The 23970-nt window shown below is 47.6% G+C and overlaps 1 protein-coding gene across 1 annotated transcript; it reads right to left on the bottom strand.

The window, feature by feature from the left end:
* Nucleotides 1–1335: 1335 nt before the first annotated feature.
* Nucleotides 1336–19343, bottom strand: Ets2 (ETS proto-oncogene 2, transcription factor). The gene is made up of 10 exons (XM_034515406.2): nt 18976–19343; nt 15273–15344; nt 11940–12051; nt 9903–10022; nt 9367–9567; nt 8049–8132; nt 7270–7494; nt 6119–6382; nt 4499–4617; nt 1336–3540 (listed from the first exon to the last, which is right to left on the bottom strand). The coding sequence occupies exons 2-10, from the start codon at nt 15342–15344 to the stop codon at nt 3325–3327; spliced, it is 1413 nt and encodes a 470-aa protein (XP_034371297.1). The 5' UTR covers nt 18976–19343; the 3' UTR covers nt 1336–3324.
* Between the last annotated feature and the right edge of the window lie 4627 nt (nt 19344–23970).

Genomic DNA, 23970 nt, shown 5'->3' with positions numbered 1-23970 from the left:
GTATCTGACCATAGATATTTGGCTGATTGTTTCTCAGAATTAAATGAGAAAAACTTCACATTTTCAAAGAAAATGAATTAGGAAAAGATGGTTGTTGATGATAAAATGTTGAATTTTCAGTGTTTAAGAATTTGTATCTGTGACTTTGAGCCTGATAACTTGCAGCTTTTCTATAAAGGCAGCAATGATATTAAGTCCAGAAACCCTTTGACAGTCTCTGCTAACCTGTGTTATCATTTGAAGAGGTATTTTGCAAATAATGAATATAGGTTACAAAATCATACATGGGCAAGGATTCAAAATAGACTGATACTGTAGAACACAGTAAGTTATTCTACGGCTTCATATGACCACAGTTCACCTCCTGTAACCATGTCTGTTGCAGTATCATGTAGAATAACCACAATACCTGACAGATATTGAGCAGTATTTCTTGATTTGATTGTCAGTCTGTTAGGTCTGACTTTCTTTATATACTCAAGACACAAGAGCTCAAATATTAAAGAGATGCGTAAATATAGGAAACAATGCTATAACTGAAAAAAATCTAAAGTGCTATTGGGCTAATAGATGTGATTTTGAAATGAAAACTCTAAACATTAAAAAAAAAATTGTCTGCATGCGTGTACACCATATGCTTGCATTGCCACAGAAGAGGGTGTTGCATCCTCTGGAACTACAGTTATAGATGGTTGTGAGCTCCCAAGTGGGTGCTAGGAACCAAACCTAGGTCCTCTGCAAGAGCAAGGAATGCTCTTAATCTCTCTTGCTCTGATTTAAATCTTAAAAATTTAATTTGCAATACAATAACCAGCTGGTGTTTTGCAGGTGTTTGCCACCAGCTCCCAGGAGGGGATGGGGAACTGATTTCAGCCCCTGCTGAGTGTTAACACTGTCACAGTTGGGAGACTTGTGAGGAGGCATGGGTGTGGTTTCTCAGTATTTTTGTCGGCATGTCCTGGAGCTAGAGCATGTACCCCGAGACTCAGGATATCAGAACTCCAGGGAGGGAAATGGCACCATGACCTCAAATGACAAAGATGCTTCAACTTCAGACTTTAGCATTTCACACAAGCTTCCTAAAATCTCTTCTCTCTCCAAACCTCTATTGCAATCCTTTCCCAGGTAGATTTTTCACTACAAACAGTTTCTTTTTCTAATTTCTCAAGGAAGGACTCAGTGGATTCCATCTTGTTTCTAGACTAATGAGCTATAGACTGGACTTTCATGTCATCCAGATGAGGGTGTGGAGTGAGTTCAAATCCTCATCTACCTCCTTTGTGTGGGGGCTGGAGAGGGAGGAGTACTGCAAGGACCCAATATCACAAAGAGGCATTGTCATAAACCAAATACTTTATTTGAGAAAGAGGAGGCCAAATTACAAAACCTTCATACTTAAGACCATGCCAAAGACTTCTGAGGACTTCCATGACTGTTAAGATTCAACCACGTAAAACCGTCATCTTGGCTGACAAAACTCGGGTTAAACTTGGCAATTTCATGTGGCTCGACCATATATAAACTGACCGAGAATTAAACTTCTGATGGGAGTATGTTCCTAGTCCCATGTCTGTTTATATTACACACAGATGTCCCGGCGACAAACAGGTCCCTGTGCTTAACCACAAAGCATTTATCTCCGGGCATGCAGGCCAAGACATCCCAGCGCCGGCACAGCAGGTCCCAGCTGGTTCTGTGTCCCCTGTGGGGTCGTATGATACAAGGACTCTTTATCAATGTCACTTGCTGGTCGGAGGCCACCATGCTGGTAAATGGCGAAGCCCGTGCACTTTAGGAAACCGTACGACTGGATGAGAGCGTGGGGTCTCACCACTGGTGAAGTTAACTCTTCACCAGATAAGGACCTCCTACAAACTGCTCCAACACTCTGTTCCCAAGCGTGCTTGCCCTGTCTGTGCTTCTGGGTATCCATGGCCAAAAAAATAAGAGGAGCAAACTCTCTGAGCACACAGAGCAGAAAGAGGAGCATGCAGCCCAGATGGTAAGAGACATAGCAGGTCAGCGAGACAAGAAGCCCCACGCTTCATTTAAGGTCAAAGCTGATGGAAGATCCCTCCTGACTGCCCTTGGCCCTGCCTGACACATCTCCCTTTACATGACTAAGATAAAAATAAAGCTTTCGTACAAATTGCAATTTTTTTTCCAGTGAGTTACTTTTGCAGTAAAAATAGCTGCTACATAAATCCCTTCTGATATCTGAAAAGGAGTCATATATTTCCAAAAATAGTCTTCTTATTGGAGTCACACAGAATACCTCGGGGCAAAGGAAGGGAAGGACTGGCTGGGGGCAGGGGAGTTGCCTGGAAAACACAGTTTCGCCAAAAAATAAAATACATTTGTGTATAAACTGGCTTAAGGCATGCAGGGAAGTGGAAAACATGTGCCATTTGTCAAGAAAAATGCTGCTTTACAGCTCTTACAGTCCAGGAAGAGTGGAGAGGCCACATGGACCCTCAAATAATAACATCAAGTTTCTTATTTAAAACAAACAAAAACAAACAGACAAAAAAACCAACCCAATATACAAAGTCCTGGTCAAATAATAAGCAACATAAACAACAAAACAAAAGTAAAAACCAGGGTCATCCTTCAGACCCCATTCCTGCTGGTAAATAAAACAAAAACCTATTGCGATTTCTCTCAGTTGGCCCCTAAGAGATTAAATCGGTGTAAAATAACGTTCCTATGTACGTGAAAACAAACAAAAACAAAAAAAATGGATAACCAATCAGGTATCTGCATTCTTAATTCAGACAAGTTATAATTACTTTAAATACAATATACAATTTCTGTTAAATAGAACTGTCGGAGGATTTGGACAATTATAAGATACAGTAATATATACAAACAAACTGACTTCTGAAATGGAACAATCGCGCCCTTCCACTTGCCCGGCCCTCTCAAGCAGAGGTGGCTTTTTGCATTCGCTACTCCTGGTGGCAAAAGGCCAAAGGAAAACCAATGTTTGTCAGTGTCTGTGTATCCACCACATGCTGGCTCCCTGGAGCATCTCCAACAGCCACAACGACTGTGATCTGCACACGGCCTGCTCTGTGCCACGGTGGCTTCCCAGAGACTCTTCCCTTTGGGGGGTCTCACACAGGACAGAGAGGCTGTGTTGGTTTCCACCATGGGGCGTTGGCTTGTGGAAGAGGCAGGGAGATGAAAGACCACTGCTGCTTGGTGGCTCTCCCCAAAGGGGTCCCATCCTGCTCTCCCATGGGTCTTTGGAGCAACTGGGTTAGGACGGGCTTCCCACTCAGTCCCCGGGCCCGGGGCTGGCTCAGGGTGGTCCTGAGTACCTCAGTCTTCTGTATCAGGCTGAACGCCCAGGATGGCATGCAGTTCCTCCGGAGTGAAGCCCAGCAAGTTCTGCAGGTCGCACACGAAACGGTAAACATAGCGCTTGCCCGACGTCTTGTGAATGATGTTTTTGTCATAGTAGTAGCGTAAGCCCCGGCTTAGCTTCTCGTAGTTCATCTTTGGTTTATTTTTCCTCTTTCCCCACCGACGGGCCACCTTTGGGGAGACAGAGAAAGGTCAGAGTCACCTATGTCTTCTCTTGATCATGACTGGCTCCCCTGACCCTAGGTGCTCACCCTGAAGAACCCAACAGTCACCCGGACGGCGACAGATGTTCAGTCTGGATCTCTATAATTGCATGCAGATGTTTCCCTGTGCAAGGGCTAATGATGTTACTATCTCAGTTCCCAGCTTTATCTCAGCACAACCTGACCAGCCATTTGGAACCAGGAATGCCCTATAGTTCTTATTACAAGTTTTTATCCTTTCTCGATTTTAACAAGCCAGAGGTTTTTTTTCTTTTTCTTTTTTTTTTTTTTTTGTATCCCAGGCTGGCCCAGAACTCAGTATGCAGCCAATGAGATAAGGATGACCTTGAAATTCTCATCCTCCAGCTTCTGCTCCCCACCCCACTCCCACCCTCACTCAAGGTGCTGTGATTACCAGATTTCTGTGGTGCTGGGGATGGAACCCACAGCTGCAGGCAAGCTAGGCAGCCACTCTGCTGGCTGAGGTACATTTCAAGCCATGTGATGGCTGAAGAGACTATTCTGGCCCACGAGCCATGCTCATTCCTCCAAGCACAGAGAAGGTGACAGATTACTCACATCGTAGGCATCAGGCCTACTAAAGCCTTCTCCATGGGGAGCCTCAATTCAAACCCTGAAGGTTGCAGGGCTATGTGCTTTGTCTAACTAGGAACAAAGGCAAGCTTCCTCTAGAGTTTGCTGAGGGCCACCAGAGACCTCTGACAGACAATGTCCCCAGAGGAAGGCACTGCCCAATGAACACCAAGCCCATTCATCCAGAGGCAGCAGCTGCTGTTCAGCCTAAGAGCCAGGGATTCCTGGTGGAGGAGGGTTCTTGTTGGCTCTGTTGGCTTCCTTTGTACACAGGGTTGGCTTTAGAACCCAGTGTGATGGATTGAGACTGAGAGCGCCAGCGGTGGCCGTACCTCATCGGGGTCAGCGAGCTTGAACTCCCATCCATCCCCCGTCCAGCTGATGAAAGATTGACAGGATTTGTCAGAGAGTAGCTCCAGAAGAAACTGCCACAGCTGGATTGGTCCACTTCCTGGGGTAAAGAGAGGCAGGTTACACGGGGAGTCTGAGATCACCAGGGATCGGACCCTCTCAGTGACCAGCCTGCCTTCAGAGCACGGACCTACTGGGCACTGTGCTGGTTGAGTAGGCGGAGCTTTGGGGAACACCCAGTAAACACTGTAATGGGCAGGAGCCACTGTTCTCTATCCACTATTCTTTCAAGAGAATGACATAGCCAAGGCTCTACCTCGGCTACTGTATTTGTCCTGCTGAGAGGAAGATACAGAACCAGCAACTCTCATCAGCACTAACCCTCTTGATGTTTAAGGCTTTCCTGTACAAGAGCCTTAAGAGTTTATATCTGAAAATGCCCAGTGGGGTTGGGGTTGGGACTCCAGGGCCATTTTATCAAAGGTTCATCCCTTACGACCATAAGCAAACCATACCGTGAGACTTGCTGCTTGGAACACACAGGGGTGACCTACACCAACAAGTGTCTGTCTTTGCTCCACAGGCACTCAGAACCACCACTGTGAGAGACAGGCTTGCTGTAGCCCTGTCTCTCAGCAACTTGTCTTGGGTCCCTTTCAGGGTTTAGGGAAGGAAAGCAGAGATCTGATCCTAAGCTGTCACCTTCCCCTCAGATATAGAAGGCTTTGGGGAAGCACAGTGAGGCCTCAAACTGAACCAGACTGAGCTGACTTACTTGAGTGGCCACTTGGACTTGTCACCTCTGAATGGATTCACCAGTGGATTTCCACACTACCCATGCTAACACCATGGGGCTAACCAACAAACAACAGTAGTATTACCGTCCTGGTAGACACTCCTAATGTTGTGGGGCTTTCTTAGCAGTTCTTAGATTCCTAGGAATCAGAACAGCCATAGGTTCAAACCCATTTATGAATTTTTATACATATATGTAGCTATTTGGTTTTGACAATGAAAAGAAAATCCCTACATCCTCATTTTAATCTCGTATCTTTAAAAGTGGGTTTTTAAAATCCACAGTGGTTTCTTATGGCCAGCATACGCAAAGAGAATCTATTTTAATGGCATCTGGAGGAAAGAAAATGAACATTCTTGGTATTTTTGCCCTGGTTTTGAAATTGTCTGGTTCTAAAAACAGCGTTAAGATTTGCTCTCTGCCAAGAAGAGCCCCTTTGTCCTCTCTGGGATGGTTCTGAGGGCCAAGAGGGGTAAACAGTGCTGGCATCCCTTGAGCCAGCTTCTGCCCTTCCCCAGGCCAGTTTACATTCCTGGAGATCCAGAGTGTGAGTCAGAGCCAGGACCAGAGTCTGTCTGACCTCCTACCTCCCCACCTCCCATCCCAGGTAGAGGGTGTGGCCTGGGATCTTCCCCCACTCCCCCAGATCCTAACATAAAAACTTCCTCAAACCAGGCCCTATCGGCTTTGTGTACAGCGAGCCTCAGAGTGTGAGTATCACAGGCCAACTTGGATAAGGCCTGGGGAAGTGTGGTGGGTGCTGCAGTCACATAGGAGCCTGCTGGGGCCCTGAGTACTCACTCACCAGTGAAGCCGGCCAGTACTGCTGCAGGAATAACTGGTTTGCCTTGCTCGACTGGGTCACTCCTTTCTTGGATGTAGTCCTTGAAGGACATAGTCGGCTTACTGAGGCACAGAGACTGGCTGCAGTCCTCCTCAAAGCTCTCGAAGGAAGGTACCCGTTGCACATCCAATAGGGACGACTGGCTGTTCCAGGATCTCAGCAGTGAGTCGGAGCTCTCGAAGCTGTCCCCACCATTCTCTGGAGAGTCGTGGTCCTTGGGTTTTCCTGGTTAAAAAAAACCAGACAATGCTGAGACCCCTCCAGGATATGAGAAGAGCCAGTAGCCCGTGGGTTATCGATTCAGGAGCACTGTGATCCTAACTCCTGCCTCTCCGCCAGCCATACCCAATGCAGCTATACACACGGCTGGTACAGCATCATTCAGGCCCCCTCTGAGTACTCTTTAACTCAGGTTCTAATTTCTTAGACAACTTTATATGCAAATAACAACCTTCCTCCAAGGGAAGAATGGATACAATGTAGCCTCATGTAGTAAAACATTTTAAGATTACAAGAAAGAGAAAATGCTGCAATACAGACAGATACAACTCAGACTCTAAATACAAACCCTAAAGAAGACAGTCAGCCAAAACCCATGTGTGACATTTCAGGATGGCGAAACCCAGTCTGTGATGATGCAAAGGAAAATGGGTCGCTTTTGTAAAGAAGGCTGGGAAGGGATAGGAAGAAACCTTACAGATGGCTAGAAACTCTGGCTCCATGTGGATGGCGGTTAACACGGGAGTACACAAGCCCGTTAATTCAACCGGATATACAATCTCAGATGTGTGGACCATGTATGTTAGTTACATCCTTTAAAAAATACCCAGCATATTCCCATGAGTCTCAGCAGAGTACTCCACCATGAGGAAATCAGCTTAAAATCCTCCAGCTAATCAATGTTGCTCACTTGATACCGACAGAACCCAGACTGGAGCGGGGTTTCAAACAGGTTGTGAGTCTGCGTTTTGGAAAGTCACTTGGAAGGTGGCCCAGACAGACCTTTAACCTCCTTCTCCAATGGGCAAAGACAGGATGTGCTCACCAAGCATCTCTCATCCTGACTGGCTTCCAGGACAAACCAATAACCTTATTCTAGAACATTCTCTTACCAGAACTGTTGTTGAGCAAATTCAAGTTGCCGCCAGGGAAGTCCTGGCTGATGGAACAGTAATTGACGCTGACAGTGTTGAGCCGAGACTTGGGCAACATCTGGAGCTCCTGCTCAGAGCCGAGAGTTGCAGGCGTGGCCGATGGCGGGCATATGCTGTCCAGGAGGCTGTCTTTGGGGTAGCTTGGTGCTTGCATTCCATATGGAGCCTGCTCCATGCTGAAGCCTGAACACAAGGATGAATCAGACATCAGACGTCAGAGTCAGTCAGTATTTCAATAGCTAGACTCACACACAGAGGACCCCATTCTCTGATAGGTATCCGGGTGCCAAGAGTTCAGAGCACAGGGAGTTTTCCACATGTTTGTTCTGGCTACCTCCTCTGTCATATCACGTTAGTGTCTACTGACTTCTTTCTCTTTATGGTTAAAATGGTCTAGAGCCGTGCTGTGTCTTAGAGATTATAGGAGCCACTTAAGCAATGTTTAGTTTTCCAGGGGCCACATAAGAAAGTCAAGGAACAACTGACCCAGCATAGCCGTGGTCACCTCAATATATAAAAAGCTTCCTAACTCATCAAGAAATAGTGCATATTCTTGGTTTCATTTTAAGACCTCTGAGTTAGTCAGAGTCTTAGATTCTTATTGCACATTTCAACTGGACCTGCCATATTTCAGCTGCTTAGTGGATCAATGCCGTGTGTAGCCACCACAGGCTAGGCTACCTGAGGAACTGGAGAGACCAAAACCAGAGATCTTAAGGCACAATCACCTGACTGACCTAATGTGTTGCTGTTGATCCAATGAGGAACTGCGTTGAGGTGTGAGTTTTCCTCATATTGGTCTTCTGTCTTCTCTTGGTTCTCTGAAAAAGAGGGAAGGCACAGTCTGAAAACTCTACAAGAAGATCCATATTTCAACTTCCTGTCATGTGGACACCAGGACGACTCGCCTCAACACCTGCTCTTCACATTCCGTTTTGGTTCGGTTCTCTTATGTTTAAAACTACAAGGTATTTTTCTAATGATCTGGGGTAAGTTTTCCAAAATCAGTGATGTCGCTGTCTAGAACAGCCTGGTTTGTGTGTGTTCACTTCACACCTGTGTTTATGAAGAACCATCTGTCCTAGGGCTGGGAAAACCTTGGGTGAAGGAAATTTACTTGGTTCCTGCCCTCTGTGAGGCCTCACATCCTCTACAGGTTGGTCTGGGATGTCCTGAGATCCAGACGGAAAGTGTGTGTTCTGTGTAAGTAACTACTAGGAACACATGACCACACAACATTCCTTGAGGCCAAGCAACACAAACACACACACTGAACAAAAGCCCAGGAGGCCAGACTTGCCCAGAAACACATCGGTCCGTGCTCCCTGAGAATCAGGGGTCTTTAAAGGTGGTTTTCTTGGCTCTAGGAAACGTAAATAAACCAGCCTGGCAGCAAAACCCCAAATGAAATTCTGAGTTTATATGTTGCAAGTTTAGCCATGGTACTAAACTTTTTTGTTTGCTTGTTTTAATGTTAGTCTTACTGTTGCTGTCCCCCATTTAAACCCAGGTATTATTTAAGCAGGTCTCACTGATCTTTAAGGCTGGTGACAAGAGAGTGTTTAGCCTTGGTGAGATTTCTGAGTCTGGCGTCTACTTTTAACATTTCTGTATATACACAAGTCGATCAGTTGTTGATCAGTTACAACCCGTTCTCCAAAATCCTCAGTGGACTGGAGTCATTTCCTACCAAATCTATAATGGTCTGCATGTGCTGCCTTACATTCAACCCTGTCTCTCTCGGTCCTCCTAGTGAATTCACCCACCTGGCACCCTGGCTGGCCTACATATCCAAGGTACTCTGAGCTGGTACAACCAGTACAGCCTGGCAACAGGCAGCAATTTGGTGACTCAGGCTATTGCCTTGTGGCTATACCTGGCACTCCACGAACACTGTACATGCTTCCCTCCATGGAATGAAGACCAGTCATCACCTCCCCGTTTGACTTGCTTGGGGGTGTTCTGAGGCAATGGACTCTAGCACTGGGCAGCCTGAGGTGGAAGGGCACACCTTCCTGCTCCCTGGGTCCCCACCTCCCAAGTTCTGCACCTCACCTTTGATCATCTGCTCCAGATGTTCCCAGAGGATGTCACCCACAAAGTCAGGCGCCAGCTCCAGAAAGCGCTCCTTGCCGAGGTTACACAGCATCTGGCCGTTCATGCCAAACCGCTGCAGGTTCACATTCACCAGGCTGAATTCGTTGGTGGCCCAGAGCAGCCACTGGCACACTTGCTGCTCACTCCACAGCCAGGGGTCTGTGCAAGGAGGGCGGGAGAGGACACGACCAGTGAACATCTGGAAGGCTGGGAGGGTGTGTGGCCCTCAACAATTCACCAAGCCCAGACAGCTCCAAATCAGGAAATTAACAAGACACGACTCTGCCATGAAACAGGCATGTTCTAAGCTACCAATGGCACTCGGTATTTAATGAGTGCAGGGGGTTATGTGTACAGCAGGCCACAGGCTCAAGGTGGTTCCGTTTCTTGCAAGACAACCAGGCAACCAGGAGCATTTTAAAGACGGGCCCAGCCAAACAGGTCCCACATATGCATCCTCCAGGGATTCAGCAGCCTCAAAGCCCAGCACTTACTTTTGGGAATGCCAAGACGCCGCTGCTCCTTATGGAAGCCACTGAAGGTGGCTTTTAAGGCTTGGCTCATTACTGCCTTGCTGCAGGGAGTGAGCAAAGGCAGCTCACAGCTGGCCGAGTCTAGAGAGAGACCACAGGGACGTCAGAACTCAGGTGGCAAAGTCGACAGAAGCTTAGGATAAGCCCAGCCCATTTATCAGAGAGAGCCCTGATCACAAATCTTGACACAATTCCTTCACAGAATCCAGCTGCGGGGCTGGGGTACCACCACTCAGTGCTCGAGCAGTCACCTAGCACGCAGGAGGTTCTATACCCAGTATTACCAAAACGGAAACTCAAAAAGCAAACAAGAAAAGAATTTTTTTTTGAAGTAGACTCTGTTAGAGTAATCACAGAGACTTTATAATTTGGCATGCTATTTTCTCTTTTAAAAAAGTAAGCAAACACATCAGGAACCAAAGCCAATCGTGCTTCTTAGAATTCTTAGAATTACTCCAATTACAGAAAAAAAAAAAATCCAGAATAAAAATGAGTTTGGTGGTACACAGCTGTAATCCCAGCATTTGAAAAACAGAGACAGGAGACTAATGAGGTAACCTGTGCTATACAGTGAGTTCCAAGTGAACCTGAAAAAGTCCTCGTGTGTGTGTGTGTGTGTGTGTGTGTGTGTGTGTGTGTGTATGCGTTGAACTTTTAAAACAAAAATTAAATATTTTGCAAGGTTTCAAAAAGCAGAGATGCACAGATACCATTCCTACCTAAAATATATTTAAAAATTTTAAATTTTACAGATTTTGTTCAAAACATTTCAGAAGTATCCAGCCTTGCAGCCTGCATCCTGTGAGTAGCCAAGGACCACTGTGAACACAGCCCAACACAAAACTGTCAGACGTATTCAAAGCAGGACCGCATGGTTATCGAGCATGGCCTCTGTAGATGCCAATGTCAGGTTGCAATGTCAAAAGGCTGGATCGTCCCTGGTCTGTCTTCAGACCGTGTTTGATAGGAGCTGTGTCCAGTAAGCTAAGCTGATGGCAAAGGAAGGTGACGGGCATGTCAGGTGCAGTCAACACTACACAAAAACAGGCACACCCACAATGTTTCTGGGAAAGGAATCTTTTCTGATGCTTCCAGAAATTTCGGGAACGATAAATGACTGCCAGACGACACTGCACTTACGAAAGCATGGCAGGAGCTTTAATTGATCTTTGTGGGCTGTGTGTTTGAGCACCCACTTCACATACATGACAAGTCGATCTGGAATGTGTCCAGCCATTTACTTTATGAAGCCGCCGTGGAGATGGACGTGATGTGCTAGGCCTTTGACTGAGATAAAGAAAGCCAACGAGAACTACAACCGAACTATAAAGGGTTAAGAGGAGCAAAAGGAATTTGTGGTCCCAAAACTCAAAAAGAAAGGGGTGTGTGAATGTGCGTGTCCACGTGTGTGCATGTGTGCGTACCCACATGTGTGTGCATGTGTGCGTGTGTGTGAACTGGGACACATTTCAATGCCCATTATCTTCTATTTGAAAAAGACACCAGGGAGAGGAGGAAGTGTCTGAAAACACCAAAGCACAACTCTCAAGAATTCCAAACTGTGCCGGGAAGTGGTGGCGCACGCCTTTAATCCCAGCACTTGGGAGGCGGAGGCAGGCGGATTTCTGAGTTCGAGGCCAGCCTGGTCTACAGAGTGAATTCCAGGACAGCCAGGGCTATACAGAGAAACCCTGTCTCAAAAAACAAACAAACAAACAAACAAACAAACAAACAAACAAAGAATTCCAAACTGTGAATGACAGGTCTCTGCTCACAGGTGGGAATTTCCTGTGAAGACACCAGAATGACCAGTTCACTCACACAAGAGAGAAAAAAAACACCTTCTCCCAGGCTTCTCCCAGGCTTCTCATACCCAATACTCAAGATATCGATACTCTTCACTGGAGGATGGTCTATTTCTATTAACTAATCATGTCCTTATTAACCCGGCTGCCGAGAGAAGCTGTGCACCATCTGTCAGGGTGAAGGACAAATTACCATGGGAGACAGAATCCAAGCCTGTGGGCACTTCTTGGAGTGTCTGCTCTTCACTGAGAGAAGGGAGCATGGCAAACAGAGAGCCATCAAAGGTGTCAAAGGCTGGCTGGCGCTGCGGAAAGAAAGAGAAATGCCACGTGAACTCACTTGCTGATGTGTTTTCATAGTGGTCCACAGTAAACCCTGCCGTGGGTCCTGATGACATCAGCCATTCTAAGGTAACACGGGCCAATGACCTCAAAGTAATCCAAACAATTCTATCTCACTCTACACTCTTTAATTAACCTGGTAGGGCCAGATGGCTGGGAAGATTATTTTATCAGCACAATCAACTTAATAAATGAAATACATCTAAAAACAGCAGAATCTTAGGACCACACTGAGAGGTCTTCAGAGAAGAACAAGACCTCTTTCGTCAGACTGGGTGTGTAGACAAAGAAAAACCTGAGCTGGCAAAGGGTTTTAGTGTCATGCAATTCAAATAAAAAGGAAAGGCTAGGAAGAAATGGGAAATCGAAACAATAACAAGCTATTTTTATCTTTGGACGGCTCTCTTGAAGTATCCACCACTTTAAGTGAAGGGAGGGGATTCCTCCTCATCACACAGTGGTTCAGACAATAGTAATCTGTGAAAAACAACCTTAATATTTTCCATGATATTAAAAAATAAAATAAAAGATTGTAGAAAAGAAACTTCAACCACAGGGAGGCTCTCAGAGGCATCTTTCAGGAAAACTTGGATACACACATAAAGCCCTGGAAAGTATGGTCGGCTCATGATCTCACAGACTCCATGTTTATGAAACACAGCAGCCCTGAATGGGAGGAGCATGAAAAAGTGGAGGCAAGCTGGTCCACCCCAGCCTGGTTTGTTAGGGAACGTGAAGAAAAGTTCTATTTCCCAACATAACCTGGAAATCCTACATGGTGTGTAACACAATGACCCACATGTTGAGTCATGGGAGAGGAAAATGTGTAACACATTTACAAATAAATCAGTCCAACACCATGCCTTCATTCCAGAAACGCAGAAGAGTGAGGGACAGACCTGTTGCACAAGAGGACAGACAGGCTGCCAACCCCAGCCCAAATCCTCAGCCTTCAGGACTGCCAGCTACCTAGGAGGTCAGGCCCACTGAGTGGCGTGAAAACCTCAACTGGATGTACCTAGGATTTTATGCAGGGATGATTTGGGTGAAATATAAAGTAGATGACAATGACAAACAAACAAACAAAACAAAAACAAAACCCTTCCCTGAGCATTGCCCAGGCTTCTAGAAAGTGTCTCTCTGGAAGTTCTTCTTTTAAAACCAGGAAGTTAAAGAGCAGCGCAAACTGTTGCTAATTTCCACACAGACTCTGGCAACGAGAGTCTTCTCCGAAACCAGACGTCAGCAAGTTCCCTCGGTTTACAGAGGGCTTTTTTCCTTAGGGGTGTGTGTAGCTTCTGCTCCGGCACACTAAGTCCTTACAACATTTACCATTTCTGCCCCGCTGAAGGCATGTGACTAAACCAAACAGAAGGACAGGTGCCAGGTTCTGCCTCTGTAGTTTACACCAGACACACAATCTTAAAAATGGTTTAGGGAGAAGGGGTTGGCGGGAGGCGGAGCGGGGAGAGAACTGGCTGGGCAAGCGAGAGCACATGCGATAGTATCCCTGGAACCCACATAAGGTTGCACGGGGCCTTTGCCTGTAACGTCAGTGTGCTGGGAAGGGAGGCAGACAGGAGAACCCCTAGAAACTTGGGGCCAGCAGGCAGAGAACAAGAGACCCTGTTACAATGAAGAGGTTCGGCAAGAGCCAACACTGGAGTCTGTGCTGTAGTTTGGTAGTCCTAGCACAAGGAAAGCAGAGACAGGGTTCCTAGGCAAAACTAGCTGCTGAGCAACAGGTTCAGTGAGAAATGCTGTCTCAAAAATAAAATGGAACGGAATAGAGAAAGATACTTATCACTGGCCTCTTTATTACAAACACACACACACACACACATACAGAGTCACACCATACTCACACACATATACACAGACATCACACACATATACAATACACCACACACACATTCACTACACAATACACCACACACATATACATACATGCACACTCACATACAAGCACACCATACATACACACTCACCATATACAAATATATACACACACCACACATTCACACTTACACACCACACACATACTCATATACATGCACACTCACACATCTATACACATACCACACCATACACATACCACACACCACACACCACAAAAATACCTACCATACACATCCCCACACACATATACAAATACACCATACAAACAGATCACACATACACACACACACACACACACACACACACACACACACAACCATACCCTCAAACAAGAAATGACCAGTTTATGCTACAAGAGTGTTCCAAAAGGAGCTGACAACATGTTACAGACACAACATGGAAGGGTTTCCACAGGGGAGCCACTCTGTCTTTAGTCTGTTTGGGGTTTGCATAAACATCCTTGGGCTGCTGCAGCAGAAGACCAGGCTCCCTCTACCCTGGTGGATGCAGCCCCTCCCGAAGGAAGTAGCACAAGATGCCTACTCTTCAGCTTCTTCATTTAAGTCAAACAACCTTCTGGGAATGGTGCTGACCAGTGAAAACACTCAGGGCCATGTCTGGTGACCTGAGTTCAAATCCCAGGACCTCCACAGTGAAAGTAAAGGGAGAACTAACTCCCACAAACCATCCTCCTGCCTCTGTGTGTATCATGGTGCATGTGCACAGACACAAATAAAGGCAAGGAAGTTAGTTCAGAAACAAACATCCTTCTTGATCAGCCATGGAAACACAGAAACAATCTTTCCAGCTGTTTTCTTTAAGAATCATAGGACTTGGGCTGGAGAGATGGCTCAGTGGTTTAGAGCACTGACTGCGCTTCCAGAGGTCCTGAGTTCAATTCTCAGCACCCACATGGTGGCTCACAACCATCTGTAATGGGATCCAATGTCCTCTTCTGGTGTGTCTGAAGAGTGACAGAATACTCACAGACATTAAATAAATACAATTAAAAAAAAAAAAAAAAGAATCACAGGACTTGTTTTTCCCACTTGAAAGGAGCCACGGGATGAGCTCATCTACAAGTGAACTATGGTCATATCTGGAGGGACAGGTACAAATAGCATCAAGATATCTATTTGACAGCACAGAAAACTGAGGCTCAAAGAGAGTATACAATTTTATCAGAGCCACACAGCTAAGATATCTGAAACCGGGGGCCACAGGTTTTTCTCTCATTAATGGAGTTTCTGAAACTGTCAAGATAATTTAAATAAGAAGCACATACCTTGAGTGTCCCTCGAAAACTGTTGGCAACAGGGGCCACTTGGTCCATGTTCTTGATTCCAAAGTCATTCATCTTGAAAAAAAAAGCAAAAGAGACAGAGTCAAAGAGGTTACTTACCATTGAAGCACATTTTAAAGATAACATTGACCACTGACGGTGGCTTCAGTCTTTAGCCGGATGGAACACTACCTGTGGCCAACGTCCCCACACTTGGATATGGAAATTCTTGTTTAAAAGGGATCCAGGCCAAGTAGCTCTCAAGGAGAACAAGGTCTGGGGAGGGGGTCCCACACAGTTCCACTCAGATGTGAGACTCCATGGGCTTCCCTGAACCCTGGCATAGCTGAGCAAGGAGGTTGGGTTACACATGATCAGCTGAGGTGAGAGCTGAGGTGATACCAAGCAGAGCCACAAGCCACCCTCTTCAGTCTACACAGGGCAGTCAGTTCAACCTGGGCTTCTAAGAGAAGCTACAGAGGGGTCACTGCCTTGGAAGCTCCTATGGGACTCAGACCAGCATACACGCAAACCCATTCTACTCTGAGCTATGCAGAAGCACATGACCCTGAACACCCAACCCCTCACACTGTCCCAGATCCTGGGCTCTGAGTATATGATCTGAGAACATCTCTCCTTTGTGGGTAGCAGAGTTTTATGTTTCTTCAAGAGGGTTTGGCCTTGCTTAAATAATAGGGGCTTATATCCCAGAGCTGGGCAGACTAACTAAGCAGCCACCAGCTGGCCACCTGTGGCTACTGGCACAAAACATGGCTACTGTGAAGGGAGACAGGCTCTGACGAGGATACACATCAGACCTCAAGAGCTAGCGGGGAAAAAGGAAAATGTCTCAGTACTTTGGATATTTACTTTGTTCTTATATGATGTTGTGAGTACATTAGGTTGACTGAATATAGTAAAATCAATTTGACCTGTTAAGACAGTTTTGAGCACATTGAAGAAAAACGAAACAAAACAAAACAAAACAAAAAAAACCAAAATGTGACTCGCAGTGATCTGAACTTTTTTTCTGGGGCCCTAATGTGTAGTTATGAGTCAAGCAAGTGACATGTTAAGTAAAGGAAGGCCCCTCAGCAATACCAGAGTATTAGTCGGACCCAGTCACTGAACCTCATTTCTACACACCAGAGATCACCATCACTCGACAGCAGCTCCTGTCCTCCAGGCTCTGAGCTACAGAACTGGGAGCCTACAACAGCTCCATGGTGGGAAGTGTGCACCCCATCCTCCCCCCACCCTTCATGTGCACCCACCTGCTAACCACACACAGTCACTAAAATTAGCACGCAACCGATACAACTCACTAGAGGCAGCAGATAGCATAGTCTCAAAGAATTATTTAACTTGCTTTGATCCCTCTTTCTTACGTTCTTTTTATAGTCAACATTATGGCCAATGACAGATGGCTTAACAATTTCCTACTAAAGACATACTCACACGCATATACCAACATGTGCGAGTGCACACGTGCACACACTCACACCTTGATAAAAGGCAGTGAGAGCAGAAAGAGGCCCTGGGGAAGGCTTCTGGGAGCTCAGATATGCAAATTGGGGTTAAAGCAGCCCAGAAAAGCTGAGGTGTGTTGAAGGAGCCACCATCCTGGCAAGGTCACAGCAGGGTCTGTGCAATCTCCAGAGCTGGCACATTTGTTCAGGTTCTCCCTTGGTATATTACCTCAGCTATACTCACTGAGGTCTCAATATTCCTCACAAATGAAGGCCACCATAACAGAATGCCTAGCTCCAGATGTGAAGACCTGAGTCCCACTCCCGCAATCCTCCTGAGAGTCCAGGTTTCAAGCATAAAATCACCATATTCTGAGGTAACTGAGGCCTGATGATACTGAGTCACTGGCCCAGGCCACACTCCTATGGGGGTGTCTATAGAGATTACACCTCAGATCAGTAAGGCCTTATATCCTGACCATGCCTGAGTGGGCTCTCCCTACCACACCCCACTGAAGCAGAGAGCTCACAAATATGATTAAACCAGGCCTTTCTGTCACACTTCAGCCCTGTGAAATGCTCCCCAACTGAGAACTTCAAGTCACCTACTTGGATGGAGTCAGCCCTGTAACCTGTTGACTAAACACAAGCCTCTCGAAGAAAACCAGCGACAGAGCAAGAGGCGTCCACATGGTCCCTCCAGGGCCCGGCGTCAGACAGCGCTTTCTGTCGCCCCAATGTAGAGACACCTGGGTATTTCATTTTGATTTTTCCGCTTCTGAGATAGGCAGAGAGTAGCTCAGAGATCGGAGACAAGCTCCCCTGTCTTTTGTGTACAAACAGGAGCAGAAAAGGGAGGACCCCACTCCCACATAAAGAGCTGTAATTACCGGCTGCAGAACAGGGTTCCTTTGTTGCCTGGCTTTTAATGAGTTTTGGAAAAAAAAATGTAGAATTAAAGCCCTCTACTAAATGGCTTCAGGCAGACACGCGGCTAATCAAATTTAAGTTCTTTTATTCTACTGGATGTGCTTGCTAACCCCTGGGACAAGTCAAGACTCTAGATAAATCAATTTCAAGTTTAGACCTTTTGGTACTGGGGGGCGGGGGGGGGGGCTAAAAAAAGTAACAAGAAATGGGAGAAAACGGCAGAAATGTAATGGCTGAGAATAGTTAAGTTTTGAAACAAGAATTTCAAGGATAACTGTATCCTTATTGAAATAGGTAATCACTTATGTAAGAGAGCATAGGTTTGTGTTTAGGTAAATTTAGGTTAAAAAAATAAAAAAGAACAAAACCTTTTGAAGGTTGGTTTGCTTTTCGCTTAGCGATCAGTTTAGAGAGATGAATGACTAATTCCATATATGAGAGTTTGGCTATTTTCCTGTGGGATGCGCGGTGTTCACATTAACTGTACTGTGAGATTACTCAGATTTTAATAAAAGCTTAACACTGAGATGTATCTCCCGATTGGCGGTAGTGTGGGCAGGCAGATACCGCACAGGAGCTTCCTTCCAACAGGGAGCAAGTCTCTCTCTCAACTGGTGAATTAAATGACTCCAGTCTCCAACCAGGACGGCTCATTGCTTTACTTTCTAAATAAGTAGCGAGTCAACTACTATTTTAGGCTCCCCTGAAATTGAGTGCAGGCTAGTACAAGTCTTATGAGGTTAAATAATAAATTGAAAAAAAAACCCGTCAAACACGCAAATCCTTCGGGATACTCTTTCATTCTTATGTTTTAAGGAGAAAATAAAGGCAGGGCAGCCACAAGCACCCCTATTTGGACCGTGTCCCGTGCTGGCTTCCCAGGGGCCCAGGGGAGCTCAAACCTGGTCAAGCAGGTGACACGTTCCCGGGAGCCGCAACTTCCCAGGTGTTCCAGGCGCAGGACACCCACACATCCTCCCAGGCCTAGCACCTCCCCCACTCAAGTCACCCGAACCTGGGGCTACCTCGGCCACCTTTCCAGGTGCCACAAGCCCCCTCGAGAAACGCAGTCCCGCGCCCCGGGCAGGAACTGCACCGGGCGGCCACTAGCTTCCCCAAAACAAAAGCGGGCTGCCTGCGCCCCACCCGGTGCCCGGGTCCCCCGCCGAGGCCACTGGGTGCCTAGGAACCAGCCGGAGCGGCTCTAGGGCGCGCGATCGCCCGGCGGGAGCAGGGGCTGCCCGCACTACACCCCACCCCGGGCGGAGTCTCTCCGGAGGACTGTCGCGCACAGGGGCCGCTCTTACCGCGCCGCAGCGGGCTGGGCCAGCCGGAGGGCGGCGAGGAGAGGAGATCGCTGCGGTCCCGGCGCGCGAGGCCGGGCGAGACGAGGGCGTAGGGCCGATCCGGGCGCGCGGGGCCGGGGACTGTGGTGGGGACTGGCGGGCCTCGGTGGTGTCCACTCCGTGCTCAGCGCCGCGGTGGAGGAAGTAACCAGCCCGATCTCCTGGCCGCGCGCTCTTCTGAAGCTGGGGGAGGGCCGGAGGGGACCGGGGGAGGGGACTGCAGGGGTGACGGAGAGAGCGCGGAGGAGGAGCGAGCGCGAGGCCGGCGTGGGAGGAGAGCGCGCTCCGGCAGCCACGGATCCAAGCTGCTCCCGGGCCCTTCCCTGCGCCCCTGTGTCGCCTGCCTGTTGGTCCCTGCTCCTAGGGCCCGAATCGGGCCTTGTGCCCAGGAGGTTTAGCTAGAAGGGCAGGGCGGTGTCCGTCCGCTTCCCCGGCGCACGGGTATCTGCAGGTCCGAGCTGGGGGCCCTGGTGGCACTTGGGTTGGGTGGTTAGGCTTCTGCGGTGAAGCTGACCCTGTGCTTGGAGCTACATGTGGTTCCTGATTTCTAGTCCTTCCGTCGTGAAAGGACTCTTACGTGGGGTTAGGGAGGCGCAAATTGGGCGGGTGGCTGAGTCGGGAGTGGAAGAGCAGAACGTGGCGCAGCCGCTTGACTCTCGGGAGGCCCCTCCTACTGCCTCGGTGCAGATGGCGCCCCCTAGGGCTGAGACGAGTCTCAGTGCCGACTTGGCCTAGCACTTAGGCGCCATCTATTATTATTAGTCTTACTAGTCCATCAAGGCTCTGGTGTTCTACTTAACACAGTCTACCAGATCAGCTACATGCCAAGTCCACGTGACTCTCCTAAACTCATGGTCGAAACACCAGCCAGAGGGTGGTTGCGTTTTTGGTCAGAAGGCGCCGAGTCCGTGGTAGGAAACCTGTGTAATTGGTCCGTAGGCACAGGAGTACGTTGAATATTATTGCGTTCCTTCTCAAGTTTAGGTTGATACCAGAGATGCGTATAAAATTGCAAATGGCAAGCTTTGGCAAGGCCACGGGACTGACGATTGGTACATTACAAGGAGAGCCTTGCTGGGAAAGGAGTGGAAGGCCCCAGCTTCCCTGGTACTCAGGGTTCCTGGTTTCCATGGCAACTCCCCATCTGAAATTATTGCCAATCTAGATACTATTGCACTTGATACTTCTTCTCTCTAGTGTATCACCTTTGCAGGAGTCAAGGCCCAATCCACTAAGCTAAAACAGCCAGGTCCAGAGGGAATTGATATTTCCTCGTGGTTTCTCAGTGTGTATTCAGGTCTGGACCAGAGAACCCAGGTCAAGGAGGAACTCCATAAATAGAAGACAGATTCCCTGTTCCGTTACCATGGAGACACGGAGCCGCATATGCTAACTTAAAAAAAAAATAGCAGAAGGTACTGACTTGTCTGAAGGAGTATGCCCATTGGCCCTCTCTCCCCGCATCTGTTCCCATGCCTTGACCACGTGTCTGAGAAGCCTGGTACACACATAGAGATCTCTTGAAGCTCAGGCACCCAAAACAGGAAGGGCTGCTTGCTTCCAACACTCTGCTCCAGAGACTGTGGGCACTTAAAGACTTCTTTGGTCCACAAAGGCCTTCTTGAGCCAAGATAACATACCTTTCAGGGCTGCTCAGGCGGCTGGATACCGAGCAGAGAGCTACAAAGGAGGTTAGTACCCGAGAGTCATGCACCCGTGTCGTTAAACTTTGATTAGATGATGAAGCAAAACTTGGTAGAGACAGGTTCAAAATACCCGAACGACAAGTTTTTCTAAGCTCGCGCTTATGAGCATTTTAGGAAAATCTTTTGGGGGAAAAAACTGACATATATATGAAGAGGAAGGAAGGTATTCAGGAAAGCTACCCCAACCCTGCCGGGTCTGAGTATGTGACATCTAATGTAAAACGACAGCCGCTAGAAGCACACATGGCAGACCAGCAAGGTCTCAGAGACCGCATGCACCTTTGCGGTCTGCCTGGCCCTCTGGAAGAGGGGACCCAAGCATCTGCTAGGCCCACCTCAGCCTTGATCAGTTATAGGCTCAGGAACTTAACAGATACATGTTTACCTTTTTTGTTTGTTTTTTTTTTCCCCCCCTCCCTTCCTCTTCTTGGGTGGTTTCCTAGTTACTGAGCAGAGTTTAAGCCCAGCCTGGCTGAGCCCTGTGATTATTCATTGACTATTATGGCTCGATTCACAGGGAAGCTGGGGCCTTCCTGCAAATTGAATCTAATAAAAGCGCACTCCTTCTGCTCTGAGATCAAAAGTCAATGGTGTTAGGAGGAAATGGAGGCTGGGACGGCTCACTGGTGGGGAGTTGTTGAGGAGCAAGCAGGTGGACTGTGGGGGCGGGGGCAGTGTGATGACAAATGTAGCTCTCCCCTGAACAGAAGGGGAGACAATATGCAAGAGCATATGAATTACCTAGAGAGTGAAATGCAGTTCTTTAGGATCTGGGCATAATTATGAGACAATGATTAACCCACTAAGTCATCCTTTTCAGAAACAGTGCAGGGCAGCCTCCTGAAGAGATGGCTTGTGTTTACCTTGTGATCTGGCTCAATGGCTCCATCTTAGGGGGTGGGAGGGCGGGGTCCCAGTTCCAAGTTAAACATTTAGTCTGAGGTGTGCAATATTCACTCAGCAAACACAGTGTGAGGTGGAGACGACAAAAGGGACAGAGACTTGAGTTCCTGCCCCATGAGGTTGGGTTGTGAGGATCGCACACAGTGTTTCCTTTGACCCCAGAGGATGGAGAAGCAGAGGCAAGTAAGGGCCTGGAGTGTGTGGGAAGGTAGAATCACCCCAATTTGAGTATGGCCTGGAATGTGTCAGGGGGTAGTTAGCAGTCTACTGATTCTCAAATCCCACTGGTGGTGGGGTCAAGGTACAGATGAAGGCAGACTTTCTAACCCCAAGCCTTTCCAAACCAGTCCTCTCCAGTCTGTCGGCCTGCATGGGGCCCGGGAATCTGTATAAGGTGGGAGCTGGCAACCTCACAATTCCCACCTAAGGGATCCCAGTGCCTGCCAAGGCCTTAGGTCTTTCCTAATGGACAATAGGGACAATCCGTGGGAAAAAAACCTTTTCCCACTGTCCCTCTAGCATGTTCTCTGCTGGCCTGAGGCCTCTTGTGTCTCTCAGGGCCCTAGGCATGAAGACAGATTCCTTGCATGGAGCCTGCTCTCCAGACCTCTCAGGGCAGCTGTTGGGCCACATTGCCTGGGATAGCTCAGCCTCCTGCTGGCTATCCAGCTGTGGCCCCTGGGGCAAGTGTCTTTAGGTCTCTGGTCTGAGGTCCAGCCCAGTCCTTTGCCCCTTTTTCTCCTGAGCACAGAACAAAGGTGGTCGGTCACACAATGAAATAAAAATAAGGAATACTATCAGCCATTTCCTTGCCTAGGTAGGCTTAGTCTCTGCCTGCCAGGCTCACCCTTAATGTCTGAAGGCCCAGCCCTCACAACCAGGAAGGTCAAGACCATTGCTGTGAAGAGAAGTCTTGGTTTCTTTGATTTTCTTGGCTTTGGTAGTTAGAGAGCCCTGGAGTTAAGTCTGAATCTCGAAGCCTGAAGACTCTTCAGAGCCAGTAAATAAGGCCCATGCTCATATTTACAGAGAAGGAAACTGAGGCAGAAGGAGGTGTGACTCCCTGCTCAGGGTCATTGGGCAGTTTTCCTGCAGGACTGGGCCACACCCCTGGCCTCAGTGCTATGCTGTCCATCCCACCATCACCATACACAGCTGCTTCCCTTATAAGGCTAAGGCTCCATTCTTGAAGTGCATCAACTGTTTTGAAAATCCACCGTGGTATTAACCTGCAGGGTGGTGTGCCTTAGGCATGTCTGAACAGCTGAACTCGTAATAAGGACCCATGGTATTTGTAAAATTGATAATCTCTAAATAAATGTGTCTGCACTGAGTCAGACCCGTACAGATATATGACTTGTAGGGTTTTTTGTTTTCCCCCTTCTGAATCAAACATGACTCCTACATTTGCTCTGAGCCACCAGGATCGCTGAACCACAAATAAACTAAGAGTTTTTCACAATCCCGTCAGACCTTCCAGCAAGACTCCAGTCTTTGACATACCTCCAGACACAAGACAAAACCTGGATTAAGGTGTGATCTGGATTAAAAACCAAAAGGATAATGTAACCGGCTTCAGTAGGCCTTGGAAGGAAATCATTAAGTGGCAGGATCGTTCGGTTCTAAGGCTCAAAAGCCACGTGCGGCATAAACTGATGTAGAAAGGGTAGTTCAGTTGTTTGTTGTGGTTGTGGAGAACTGGACGCAGCAAATGGTTTATAAACAGTGGGGACTCAGGTCTCCCAGCTCTGAGGCCTGGAAGTCTAAGATTAAAGCAGAGACTTGGGAGTCTGGTGCTGCCTCTGAGGAGTGGCTTCTTAGGTACCGGAAGACTCCCCACATCCTGGAACATGTTCTTAGGATCCTGTCTGTCCCAGAGTAGCTGACCTACAGACCCCGGTTTCCACAGCCATATAGTTTCCACTGCATGTGTTTTGCTCCAATTGCAAAAACAGTCATTTTTATCTGTGTGTATTTGCATGCCCAGAGAGGCCAGAAGACAGTGTTGGATCCCCTGGGGAGTTGAGAGCTGCCTGATATGGATGCTGGGAGCAAACTTAGGTCCTCTAGAAGAGCAGTAAGTTCTCTTAACCACTGGTCAATCTCTATTCCAGTGCTGCGGTCCAAGTAGGAGGAAGCTCAGCCTCCCGTCTAAGCTTTCAACAGGGAAGGTCAGCAGACCTTATCTTCCAGAAAGTCTCACAGAATGCTGTGTTACCTCATTTTTGCGTTACCTCATTGTTGTGTTAGCAAATAAACGCCCTTTCGGACACCAGCATTTACCTTCGTTCACCTGGTATTGCCATCTTGAAAGTCACAGATTTTGAACAAGAGTTTCTTTCCCATT

Source organism: Arvicanthis niloticus, chromosome 12 (genome assembly GCF_011762505.2).
Source record: "Arvicanthis niloticus isolate mArvNil1 chromosome 12, mArvNil1.pat.X, whole genome shotgun sequence".
Taxonomy (NCBI): Eukaryota; Metazoa; Chordata; class Mammalia; order Rodentia; family Muridae; genus Arvicanthis; species Arvicanthis niloticus.
Note: the sequence above shows the minus strand (reverse complement) of the source record. Positions and strands in the feature narration are given on the sequence as shown.

What these genes read in the sequence shown, in the direction of transcription:
- Ets2 (XM_034515406.2), bottom strand. Translation starts at nt 15,344, where the DNA reads ATGAATGACTTTGGAATCAAGAACATGGACCAAGTGGCCCCTGTTGCC. An exon ending in GATCAACAGCAACACATTAG is followed by an intron (nt 7,495 to 8,048) that starts GTCAGTCAGGTG and finishes CCTTGTGTTCAG; the next exon opens with GCTTCAGCATGGAGCAGGCT. An exon ending in TTTGCTCAACAACAGTTCTG is followed by an intron (nt 6,383 to 7,269) that starts GTAAGAGAATGT and finishes TTTTTTAACCAG; the next exon opens with GAAAACCCAAGGACCACGAC.